The 14,163-nt window shown below is 46.3% G+C and overlaps 1 protein-coding gene across 1 annotated transcript in view; it reads right to left on the bottom strand.

Annotated features, from left to right (window-relative positions):
* The window catches only part of xpr1a (xenotropic and polytropic retrovirus receptor 1a), an 81,034-nt gene that overhangs the window by 60,760 nt on the left and 6,111 nt on the right, over nt 1–14,163 (bottom strand). Inside the window, exon 2 of the mRNA XM_035522193.1 lies at nt 12,719–12,770. Within this exon, the coding sequence (XP_035378086.1) occupies nt 12,719–12,770 (52 nt within the window). The remainder of the gene's footprint in view (nt 1–12,718; nt 12,771–14,163) is intronic.

Below are 14,163 nucleotides of genomic sequence, written 5' to 3'. Positions count from 1 at the left end.
CAGTCACCAGACACAAGTAACACCACCAGACACCAGACACAGGTAAGCCCACCAGACACAGCTAAAACCACCAGACCCTAGACACTGACCCAGATCTCATATTCCACCTGTCTCCAAGCAGGCCTACTGCTGAGGGAACCCAGCACTGAGGCAGACGCTCACAGCCTCAGAGCCGCACAAATGTGTCACCTGTGTTCACGCTTACAGACGCTGCTTCTGCTCTCCACAGCAGGAGTGATGTAGTCGCTGAACGGTGCTGACAGCCTGCAGTGAAGCTTGTTTGATCATGCAGGTAAACGCAAGGCACACCGGGGGGGATCACTCGCTTTAGCCCTATCACTGAGAGCTGGAGACAGGACAGAGCCACCAGACAGCTGTGTGGTTGTGTGTGGAGAGGAGAGGAGAGGAGAGGAGAGGAGAGGAGAGGAGAGGAGGAGAGGAGAGGAGAGGAGAGGAGAGGAGAGGAGAGAGGAGAGAGGAGAGGAGAGGAGAGAGGAGAGGAGAGGAGAGGAGAGGAGAGGAGAGAGGGAATCGTGCTTCCTGGCAGCCCTGTAAGAGCAGCGATAAGCCCACAAACCACTGGCCTCATAACTGCTAAGCTAAGTGTTGTGTCAATAACCAAAGCTCTCGCCATTAATCTCACACTGAACAGCCTGGCTGCAGCCCCAAGCAGTACAGACTGAGGTGAGCAGGGCGGAGGAGGGTGGAGGAGGAGGAAGACAGAGGAGGGTGGAGGAGAAGGAGGAGGAGGAGGGTGGAAGAGGAGGAGGAGGACAGAGGAGGGAGGAGGAGGGTGGAGGAGGAGGGCAGAGGAGGGTGGTTGTGTATACACTGATGGCGCAGGTGTAATGGAGCCTATAAGAGAACCTGTGGACCTGAACCTCTGTTCTTCCTGATTGTAGGTTAGTATGATTTGTATTCTACCAAAGTACAGATGTCTGTCTGTTATTACCTAACACACTATAAAAGCCTGCTACGGGAAACCAGAACCACACCATCCTCTACCAGTCAACATGACTACTGTCTGCGTCTGGAGGAGGCAGTCTGGCAGAGGCAGGTGACCCCGGGGAAATTCCAGCCAGGAGTGCAGAGAGAGAAAAGCAGCTGGTGGGTCTTGATAAGGAGAGAAAAGAGAGAAAAAGGGAGAGAAAAAAGAGAGAAAAGGAGTGAAAAGGAGAGACAAGGGAGGTTGTGTTTTCTCTCCCAGGTCGGTCGTGAGGCTGGTGTTGACGGTGGTGTGTGGGAAGCTCAGTCCTCTGGGACCACTGCACATAATGAGAGAAAGCAACTCAGGGCAGGGGATTCAACACTCTCTCTCGCACTCTGTCTCTCTCTCTCCATCAGTCTCTCTCTCCATCTCTCTCACTCTCTCCATCTGTCTCTCTGTCTCTCACTTTCTCTAAATCGGTGTCCTCCTCTCTAGAAAGATCTGACTATAACATCACATATTAATAAAATATTAAAATTCAATCACACTTGGTATATTCTATTCTATGTTTTATAATCTTTCATCACACACACCAGTGTTTAAACATTAACTGTTTAAAAGTGAAACCCCTCCCCTAATCCTGACCATATAAATGTGTAGCCCCTCCCCTAATCCTGACCATATGTGTATAGCCCCTCCCCTAATCCTGACTGTGTAAATGTGTAGCCCCTCCCCTAATCCTGATTGTGTAAGTGTGTAGCCCCTCCCCTAATCCTGACTGTGTAAGTGTGTAGCCCCTCCCCTAATCCTGACTGTGTAAGTGTGTAGCCCCTCCCCTAATCCTGACTGTGTAAGTGTGTAGCCCCTCCCCTAATCCTGACTGTGTAAGTGTGTAGCCCCTCCCCTAATCCTGACTGTGTAAGAGTGAAGCCCCACCCTCCTACAACCCTCACTCCTACACCTGGCTGTGTAGTGAGGCCCCTCCTCTAACGCTGATGGTGCCAGAATGAGACCTCTCCCTTAACCTGGACGACGTAACAGGCCCCTCCTGTTCTGGTGCCGTGTTGTGTATCCAGACTTCTGCAGTCTTGTGTACTGTTCTGCTGTGGTGTTGTTGTGTTGTGTTGTTGTAGTCTTGTGTACTGTTCTGCTGTTGTGTACTGTTCTGCTGTGTTGCATCAAGACGAGTCTCAGCTCTGGACTCTGAAGAAATGACAATAAAACTTGAGAGTTGCGTTAGTGACTAACCCTTCCTGTACGAGAGCTCCCAGCAGAGGGCTGAGGGGAAGTTGTCTGTCTTGCTCACTCTGAGTCATGTGCGGGAATGCAGGCCTCATTCGATTAAGAACCATTTCCCAGCGTGATGAAATAAATCTCCTTTTACACCGTTACTCATGTTGAAGCTGAAGACATTATTACGATCACTGCACAGACACCTACAACAGCTAATCGGGGACATTTGGCATTAGTTCAGTTTGAGTTTGCAAGTAATGTTGATCTGTCAGGATTCACTTTGATATCAGGAGTGAAAACAGTTTAGTGTGTTGATCTTAATCAGCCACCACCACAAATATCAGCTCCTAATCTCCACACCACCCAGCCAATCACAGCCTTTGCCCTAAAGTGCTCTCTAGTAACGGAACAAGTAACAAAGTAAAACTTCTATAATCCAAACTGCTGAATGTTCAACTCATTTATCTCAAACCATGAGATAAATTTATCTCAAACCATGAGCCAAAACCACCCGCGAGGATCTGAACTCTCGCACTGCTGCCTACAACGCGGGGATCATCAGCGGGAACATGGACGAGTACAAGTCTGCGGCGTACGGAGAGCGCAGGGCGGTGAGGGAGGCGAAGCGGCGCTACGGGAAGAAACTAGAGACACAGTTCCAGCAGAGTGGCTCTAGATCCCTGTGGCAGGGACTACGGATGATCACGGACTACAGGAGCCCACCCTCTGGGCTGATGAGTGCGGATGAGTCTCTGGCGAACGAGCTGAATACATTCTTCGCTCGCTTCGAGGCTACATCTAGCAGCGCTAATGCTAGCCAGGCTAACGCTAACAGCGCTAATGCTAGCCGCGCTAATGCTAACAGCGCTAGTGCTAGCAGCGCTAATGCTAACAGCGCTAGTGCTAATGGTACTATCGGAGCCCACCATAGAACAGCGCCCTCTCATCATCACGGAGAGGGACGTGAGGAAAGTGTTTAAAAGGGTGAATACCAGGAAGGCGGTGGGACCAGACGGTATCTGAGGGAGAGTCCTCAAAGCCTGCGCAGATCAGCTAGCCCCGGTATTCACCGACATCTTCAATCTCTCCGACGCTCGGTATCGTTCCGTCCAGCTTCAAGCGATCCACCATCGTCCCCGTCCCGAAGAAACCTAGACCCTCCGGCCTCAATGACTACCGCCCTGTTGCCCTCACATCAGTCGTGATGAAGTGCTTTGAAAAGCTAGTCAGAGACTTCATCACATCTTCACTGCCAGCCTCCATGGACCCACTGCAGTTTGCATACCGCCACAACCGCTCCACTGATGATGCAATTGCACATCTGTTCCACACCACACTGACCCACCTGTACAAAGGGAGGGGTAATTATGTTAAAATGCTGTTTGTCCACTACAGTTCAGCATTTAACACCATCATCCCCTCCCTACTCACTACTAAGTTGGAGGATCTAGGACTGCATACATCCCTGTGCGACTAGATCTCCAACTTCCTAACAGACAGACCACAGTCAGTACGGGTGGGCAACTGCGCCTCATCCACCCTCACCCTCAGCACTGGAGCTCCTCAGGGTTGTGTTCTAAGCCCACTGCTATACTCACTGTACACCTACGACTGCACAGCCACTTCCAACTCCACCATCATTGTCAAGTTTGCTGACGACACCGTTGTCATGGGCCTGATCTCGGACAACGATGAGAGGGCCTACCTGGAGGAGATTAAACACCTAGAAAACTGATGCCAGTAATATAATCTCCTCCTAAACGTCAGTAAGACAAAGGAGCTGATCGTGGATTGCAGTAAGAAGCAGGAGCGGCACTACCAACCTGTGAGGATCAGTGGAACCACGGTGGAGAGAGTAGATAGTTTCAGGTACCTTGGTGTTCACATCTCGCAGGACCTGTCCTGGTCCCGCCATACCAACTCCCTGGCAAAGAAGGCTCGTCAGCGTCTTTACCACCTCAGACGCCTAAGAGACTTCAGACTGCCCTCCAAGGTACTGCGGAACTTCTACACCTGCACTGTCGAGAGCATCCTCACGGGGAACATCACAGTCTGGTTTGGGAATAGCACCAAGCAGGACAGACAAGCACTCCAAAGGGTAGTGCGTTCAGCTCAGCGCATCACTCACACGGAACTTCCTGACCTGCATTACCATCTACTACAAGTGGTGCCAAACCAAGGCCAGGAGGATTGTGAAGGACCCCACCCATCCCAACAATAGGCTCTTCTCTCTGTTGAGGTCAGGGAAGCGCTTTCGCTCCCTGAAGACCAAGACAGAGAGAGACTGAAGAGGAGCTTCTTCCCACAGGCCATTTGGGCCCTGAATCAGGGAAACTGATAAACTGTGGGGACCACCACCACCATGTAACATAACTGTAAATATGTTCAATTACCACCATGTAACATAAAAACTGTAAATGGCATTTTACAAGATGGATCTGTACATTCTGTACATACATATATACACAACCATATACATTGTACATTGTGTATATAAACATAATATACATATATTATACATACATTGTTAATATATTTTTGTACATATATAGAATATATATTTCTCTATGCACCCCTGTTTTCTTTTCCTCAGTTTGGACAGAGCACTCTCCACCATTTCACTGCGACTTATACTGTGTATGACTATGTATGTGACAAATAAACCAAACTTGAACTTGAACACACAGCTCTAAGGTCCCAAAATGTAGTGAACAATTTACTTTGAATTCTTGCAAATAAATAAATTAATTAATAATTAATGTTACATACATATATGTAAGTCAAAACTTCAACGTTCATTCAACCACAGCAGCAGACCTGTGTGACTGACTGTTACAAAGGAACTACTGCTAGGAGACAGACATGCAGGAACAGTAATGAAGTCAGAGATGCATAATTTGAGTTTGGACTTTAATCACAGCAGGGAACATGATCATAGAAACAAACGGGCCTCGTGGCCTCAGGCTGAGGAACAGCAGCCAGGGGACCAAGCCATTGGCATGTCCACCAGCCATTGACGTGTCCACCAGTCCTGTCTACACTCAGGCGAGCTCACCTGACTTCTAACCAGCCACACCTGTTCCTCCTTTAGTTCGTTTTCCACTTCTCATATTCCCTTTCCTATACGATTCTCTTTCCCTTCCTCTTTGTGAAGTAATGCCAACCTAACGTTGTTTTTCCTGGATACCTCAGATACCTCCTGGACTCCACCTTGGCCATCCTATTTTGACCTTGGACTCGAACGACCTCGGGAAACTCTGCCCAAACTACAGTTTCTCTGACACATACCCACCACACTCGCTGCCTGCTTGGACAAAACCTCTCACACGTGGATACCACTGTGTCGGGTTCTCGCTGTCGTCATAGAAATATTAATATAATGTACAAAGAAGCGGTTCATTCGATTAAAAATAATAGACAAATGACATCGGACACCACAGTAATTTTCTAACTGGAATTCCAGGGTGGCGCTCTGGTCACGTCCAGCACCTACAGAAAGCTGGAATAATATTCAAGAATTTCTGAAAAGAGATGCATTATTGTGGCTTTACGTCGGCTAAGCAGACACTACTAAGAATCTGGAGGAAGAAACACCCACCCCCTTACAGAGACCCCGCCCCCCACACCCTCCGTGGAAGATGGACTAACACAGTGGCACAGTTAGCTGCTTACCACATGTGTGACCAGTACATGTTTACGGGGGATCCCTTCACCATCTGGCTATCTGTAACTTAAAGGTCAAGCCAGTATTTCAGTATTGTAAATACAGCTTATAGATACAGCTGTATACTTTTAATGAATGAATGTGTGTGTGTGTGTGTGTGTGTGTGTGTGTGTGTGTGTCACTAAGCATTCAATATAATATTCATCATCTGAAGATCCAGGAGTATTGTGATAAATGACAGACACGGTTTATTTTCTGAAGTCCAGTCTAATGTGGCCTTATTAGACCTGCTAAATATGGACTCTCACAGGACTGCAGGAGCCTCTCCTTCTGTTTACACTGTTCTACTCCTTCTGTTTACAGTTCTACTCCTTCTGTTTACAGCTCTACTCCTCCTGTTTACACTGTTCTACTCCTTCTGTTTACAGCTCTACTCCTCCTGTTTACACTGTTCTACTCCTTCTGTTTACAGCTCTACTCCTCCTGTTTACACTGTTCTACTCCTTCTGTTTACAGCTCTACTCCTCCTGTTTACAGAAGTTCTACACCTCCTGTTTACACAGCTCTACTCGTTTTGTTTACACAGCTCTACTCCTCCTGTTTACAGAAGCTCTACACGTCTGCCTCCTGGTTCCACTGCTATACTCTCTTTCTCCCCTCTCTGTCCCTCCTTCTCTCTCTCCTTCTCTCTCACTCCCCCTCTTCCCCTCCAGGGTTATTCTGGGACTAACTGGATGTGTTATGAATGAATATATCTGGATTACTATCGTGTTATTGCCCTAATTAGCTGTTATTATCTTGATTCTGAATATATCCCCCAGACTGGGCAGTGGAACACGCAGCTCTGGTGTGTGAGCATAAGGGCATGATGTGGGTTTCAGCCTGGCGGCGTTTTCAGGGGAACAAGGATTATATTACTAGATCTTTCAATTAAACAGTTTTGTAAAGGTAAATATTCTACCTGCATTTGGAATACTCCAAATACACCACCCATATGTCTGTGAAATACTCACACCACCTGTCTGTCTATGAAATAGTCACCACCTGTCTGTCTGTGAAATACTCACACCACCTGTCTGTCTATTAAATACTCACACCACCCATCTGTCTGTGAAATACTCACACCACCTGTCTGTCTATTAATTACTCACACCACCCATCTGTCTGTGAAATACTGATACCTCACACCACCCGTCTGTCTGTGAAATATTCACACCACCTGTCTGTCTATGAAATACTCGCACCAGTCGTCTGTCTGTTAAACACTCACAGCACCTGTCTGTCTGTGAGATACTCACACCACCCGTCTGTCTGTTAAATATACCACCTGTCTGTCTCTGGTGATAACAGTTGAGTCCCTTTATCAGCTCCCAGCACAACAAAGGCCAAACGTGGTCTCCTGCTTCATAAAGAGCAGTGCTGAGAAGTTTCTGCTCTTAGTTTAGCTGAAGGATTTGTGGTATATTTTCTCCAATAAACAGCTGTAAATAATGGAACAGAAGCTGTGCTGCCCTGCTTTAAATCATATGGTTTGTTAATAATTAATCACACAATAAAAGTGGAGCTACCCATAACAATAACTATAAATAATTCATACAGGTCTTCCCCTTACAGTGTTTAGATTATAAAAGAAATTTTAATGAATGTCTGAATATCTGAAATCTGAGATCATAAAATAAAGGTCTCATTAAGCCAATGTGCTCCTAGGAAGAACCTGAAATCAGTAGCCAGCAGTAACATCATACTTAAAAAGTATTTAAATATGATGTTTTTAAGTATTATTATATTTGAATTTTAACCTTTAAAATATATTCTCCCATGCTTGGGTACTGTGGTTTAGGAGAGAGGTGCATTGTGAGAGTTTTATGTGGAGTGATGAACTCTCTGTGATGGACCTCCCTTGTGGTACCATCCACCAATCACTGTTAATGTCAACAGGGTCTGATCTTTCATATTCTGAAGCTTTACGCAGCTCACAAGGCCCACAACGTACACAGACACACACACACACGCACTCAAGCACACACACACACACCCCAGGAGGTAAAGCTCAATTTATGCTCACCTGTTTCAACTCACAAAGGCACCAGCCCACCTTCTGCCCACACCTCTAATACGCAAAATTAAAATAATTAAAATAAAATTTAAAAATGAACAATTCTGGGTCTTAATAGGGCTCTTACATCACTCTAAAGAGTAATGAGTTAAAAGTCACCGTCAGTGCCGCTGATCTGGGACCAGTGGAAACACTGGAGTCATCAAAACAGTGAGCTGAGCGTTTGAGCCCTGTACACTCCTAATCAGTGGGGTGCACCCACGTCTTTGGCAGGCTCAGCGATTACACTGAGTGTGGGCCTGTGGAAGACCGCAGTGCTCACGGCAATGCCACCTGGTTCACACAGACCCAGAGGACACACCCCAGCCAACGACCTCCCCCCTGCTCTCGCACTGAGCACGTGCAGTGAGCTGGTGGGAGGGGCCCGAAGGGCTACTGTAGAAAAAGGAAACGCAGATCCAACAGTAAAAGACTGCAGTCTGTGGACCCGCTACGAAGCCCAGAGCCCTCCATGACAGAGCGGCGCCATGTTCACGCCACACAGAATATATGAAAGTATATATATATGAAAGTGTTATTGGACTGAATTAAATAATCTCTTTCTCTGATCTTACCCACTTATTTTTTAATTGCAAATTTAAAAACACACAAAGACCCCAAGATATGGAAATTGTATTCTGTATAAAAATGTGGCTTTGTGGTGTAACACATATATACCTCAACATATGCTGACATTGCCTCCTCCTATTGATCTGTGCGGCTCTTTATGCCTACACACACACACACACACACACACACACACACACACACACACACACACACACACATACACACACACACATATACACACACGCACACACACACACACACTCAAACACACATACAAACGCACATATGCACACACGCACATATACACACACACACACATATACACACACACGCACATACACACACACGCACATATACACACACACATACACACACAGATACACACGCACATATGCACACACACACACACACACACACACACACACACACACACACACACACACACACATACACATACACACGCACACACATATACACACACGCACATACACACGCACATACACACACATATACACACACACTCACACATGCACATATGTGTTTTAAAAATAATAATAGTATATTTTAATTTACATTAGACATACAATTATGAATGTTCTATTTTACCAGTACAATGAAGAAATGTGTCTAGTAACAACAAAATTCATGTAATCCAGAAATCCCATAATTACATGAAAAGGTTACAGGTGTATGTAGATGAATCACTACACAGCCCACAGACAACACACAGCACACAGACAACACACAACACACAGACAACACAGAGAACACAGACAACACACAGCACACAGACAACACACAGCACACAGAACACAGACAACACACAGCACACAGACAACACACAGCACACAGAACACAGACAACACACAGCACACAGACAACACACAACACACAGACAACACAGACAACACACAACACACAGACAACACAGAGAACACAGTCAACACACAGCACACAGAACACAGACAACACACAGCACACAGAACACAGACAACACACAGCACACAGAACACAGACAGCACACAGAACACAGACAACACACAGAACACAGACAACACACAGAAGACAGCACACAGACAACACACAGAACACAGACAACACACAGCACACAGACAACACACAGAACACAGACAACAACACACAGACAACACACAGCACACAGAACACAGACAACAGCACAAAGACAACACAGAGAACACAGACAACATACAGCACACAGACAACACACAGAATATAGACAACACACAGCACACAGACAACACACAACACCTCATATCTGTAATCAAAAAATGTTACAATATATACAATTTAAACACACACAAATGCACCAGAACTCACTGAAACATACACAATGTCACTCTATAATGCCACTGAAACACTATAATTCCCCCTCCACTATAATGCCACTGAAACACTTGATAAAGCCACTGAAACATTATAATGCCACTGAAACACTCTATAATGCCACTGAAACACTATAATGCCACTGAAACACTCCATAATGCCACCAAAAAACTCTATAATGCCACTGAAACGCTATAATGCCACTGAAACACTCTATAATGCCACTGAAACACTCAGTAATGCCACTGAAACACTATAATGCCACTGAAAGGAAAAGCACTTTTACTCACTTCTTTCACTCACAAAATCAAAACCCTCAACTACTAATTCACACACACACACACACACACACACACACACACACACACACACACACACACACACACACACACACATTCAGTTGGGACATAATTCACAGATGAATAATGAATGGGCTGGGGTGGAGGTGATCTGTCCTCTGTAGGTGTAGCAATAAAGCTGCATCTGGAAGCAGCACAAACGCCTCCAGAACTCTGTCTTCCTGTCTGTCTGTCTTCCTGTCTGCCTGTCTGTCTGCCTGCCTGTATGTCTATCTGTTTGTTTGTCTGTCTTTGACTGTGATGCTTTAACCTGGGCATTTCACTTACACACACACACACACACACACACACACACACACACACACACACACACACGGTAACTCCTTCCTGCAGGACTGTGTTTCATGCTGCTCCTTTTGTATTGATTCTGGCTCTTGCCCTGGGAAGGCTTTGCAGCGTACACACAGAGAGCATGTTGCCCTACACGGGGGGGTTGGTGGGGCAGTTTGTGTGGAAGTCCATAAATAATGTAGCATGTGGGGGAGGAGAGGAGCTACAGCTCCTACAGCACACCCTCAGCCTGCAGGGAGAGTCAGCCCCCAGCTGCCAACCCCACCCACCGCTATACCCAGCCAACCCCACCCACCGCTACACCCAGCCAACCCCACCCACTGCTACACCCACTATGACAACTAGCCAGCCTCCACCAACTGCTATACCCAGCCAACCCCACCGACCGCTACACCCAGCCATGACAATTATCCAGCCTCCACCCACTGCTACACCCACCCATGACTGCTAGCCAACCTGCTCCGACTGCTACAGTCAACAAAAAGAGTAAAAGGTGGAGCAGTGGTGTAAGAGAACAGAACAGCAGTGTACACTGAGATTAGACAGCTCTGTCCAACTCAGTTCTGTGGCTCAGATCAGAGCATTTTAGATCAGACAGTATTAATTACTGGAGCAGAAACAGCACCACCGCCTGCTGGCCTTCACCCGGCATCCAGAACACAACCAGGCCACTGGAAGCACACAAACAAACAATCTCGCGATGCTATTAACTTAATTTCCATATTTCTTTGTAGGTCTGCTGATGAGTGTGTGTGTGTGTGTGTGTGTGTGTGTGTGTGTTATTAGTGGTTTTTAGTATTAGTGTTTGTGTGTGTATGAGATGCCCTTTAGGATATTATTCAAACCTACCTCTCACACACACTATTAAACCTCCACATCACAGTCCACATCACAGGTCACACTACAGTGCACATTACCTCACACCTCACAACGCTTCCAATTCACTCCACACAAACATTTCAAAAATGAAAGCGAATGCTAAAGCACATGTGGCATGCCTGTTTTCCCAGATTTGCACTTCTCTAATGGTCGAATAAGGGACATGCACACCAGACTCTTCATCCACAGATTCCAAAGCATCTATAAAATATCAGATTATAAAACTTTCAGACATCCCGCAGGACTCCAGACTTCCATGTGAAGGAAGAAGGCAAACACAGGCTAGAGAGACAGGAGGCGGAGAGACAGGAGGTGGAGAGACAGGAGGCGGAGAGACAGGAGGTGGAGAGACATTTCTGAGCGGTCTGGAATATGAACAGAACCACACACTAGCTTTGAACTGTTCTGCTCCAGTCTGGATATTAATTGAAGTGGAAATGTCTGAAATAAGCCAATAACTGAGGCCCTGAGGGTCACGCATGCTCACAGAATATCAAACCCGTCCCAAACTCAGCACAAACGGGCAGCGAGTGCCTTATATATCAGCCACAGTGATCAGTGTTCCTCTGGGGATCGGGAATGAAATCAGCGGTTATGATTCCATCCAGTTCAGAGATGACAGCTTTTAATGGACACAACCAGTGAATTAAAGTGTCTCCTCCAAACCACGTTAGTCCTGTTACGGAGGTGAAGGTAAATATGGGCTGTGGGATCTGGGACGGGGCTGGCTCAGTCAGCCTCTCTCCATCTCTCCATCTCTCCATCCGACCATCTAATCGTCAAACCACTCACTCGGCAGTAAGACATGAAAGGGCTGTTAGGGGAATGGGGGAGGGGTGAATTGTGGGGGTGGGGGGTTGTAGAAGCAGGGAGGGAGTTGTGAGGGCAGTGGTAGTGTTGTGGGAGGTGGAAGAGGGCATCAGATAGATCATCTTCACTCCACATTCGCCAGTGATGATGACACAGTGACTAATCTTACCAACTACAAATATCCAGGTGGAGAAGCACACAGCCAAGCCCAGAACAGCAGTTCTCTCAATTACTGTCAAGAGTTTATATATACACCCCCCCACACACACACGACACCCGTTTGTGCTTAAATAATCAGGATTAATAATTATCTTCTACTACTCTTTCTGGTCCATGAAACAATACTTAAATGTGGATGCAAACAAAACAAAACATTACACAGTTGGAGCTCCGCCCCAAGTCCACGTTGCCCCGCCCCCTCATTCCATCCCAGCAGTTCAGCATGGTTGTGGGCTCCAGCATTGCTGACATGCTCTCTATTAATAGTGGGGTGTATTCTGGCCCGGGTGGTCGACGGGGCCGTGTGGGCTGCTGTCTGTTCTTACCTTCTATAGATGGCGCCTGGTCCTGGGCAGCGTACAGCATCTCCTTGAATGCCTGCGATGGAGAGAGAGAACGGTTATGGGAGCAGCACGGCCCTGGCGCCCTTGCAACTCATTAAAGGACTCCAGCTGGATGTTATTAAGAGGGAAATTAAAAGCAGGTTCTCAGTCTCCATCTTAATAAGACAGTGAGCAGCACCCAGAATCTGGAGTGAACACTGCTGAGACCCTCGTTCTTAGCGAGGGACCGCGAGACCACTGAAAGCACTACCTGTGGAATTTGGTTCCATATATAAACTAAATAACCTCAGAATCACAATAAGTACTCACATGAAACCATGTCTACGTAAATGGGCTCAAAAAAGCAACTCTAACGTGTATGCAAAGCATGAGATAAACCCAACAGGAAATGACATCTACCCAAGCCCTTTGAGTTGTGGACATGTAATTCTGGGTTCTCTCCTGTTGTTCTGTCTGTCCACACGGTAATCTTAGTGCAGAGTAGTCGAGTCTCTCTGCTTTAATAGCTTCAAACCCAAGCACAGTAGTGAACGTATCTTTCCACACAGGATAGTAGAGGCTGAGCACTGTGACAGGTGCCATCTTGGCCTCAGACACTGAAATGCAAAACAGATTTTACTAAATGTTTAGCATGTGCTAAAGCTGATTTCACAAAATGACACGGTTTCCTTTGTGCATACAGAGACAAGGTCACACCTGAGCTAGGGGTCTTAGCGCCTCACACTTCATGAATGTGCATTTTATGGAGCGGCAAGGTTGAAGTGCAAAATGAAAAGAGGAGGTTTAGGCAAATCAACAGTCTGCCAAGACCTGCTAACCTGAACTGAGTGGGGAAACGTGAGCTTTTTATGGCGAGTAAAAGGAGAAAGAGGAGGCACAGTGACTTTGTCTTCTCTCACACCTCCTCACCCCTGCTCACAAACAGCACTGCAGTTAAAGAGGCCATCGGCAGAAAGCGAGAATATTTCACCAGACTATTAATGATATCCTACTGACTGCCAAGTCATCTGAGGTAATAAAAAGAGTGTTTACAGGAAGAGGTTTTACACTGAATTAGACATATTAATAACATAAAACATAAGGGAGTATCGAGATTCTGTGTCCTTTCAGAATGATCTGTGTACAGGGCGGAGGCCTCTACAGGCCTCTGCAAAGGATCTTGGGATCCACTAATGTGTAAAAGAAGGCAGGGTGAATACATAATCACTTCTGACAAACATAAATGTGGCTTCTTTGTGTGACTGTTAGACATTCTCCGGAGGTGCCTCAATAATGCTTGTTGACGTTAACCTGCAATAAAGGACGAGACCAGCTATTCTCTTCTACTAATTCTGAAGTCTGTATCTTTATTTTACATTTGAATGTTTAACTTTAAAACTAGCTGACTGGAGATTTAAGAATGACAGCACCTTATATTATATTTGTAT

Source organism: Electrophorus electricus, chromosome 23 (assembly GCF_013358815.1).
Source record: "Electrophorus electricus isolate fEleEle1 chromosome 23, fEleEle1.pri, whole genome shotgun sequence".
Lineage (NCBI taxonomy): Eukaryota > Metazoa > Chordata > Actinopteri > Gymnotiformes > Gymnotidae > Electrophorus > Electrophorus electricus.
The sequence above is the reverse complement of the archived record's forward strand: the minus strand, read 5'-3'. Positions and strand labels throughout refer to the sequence as shown.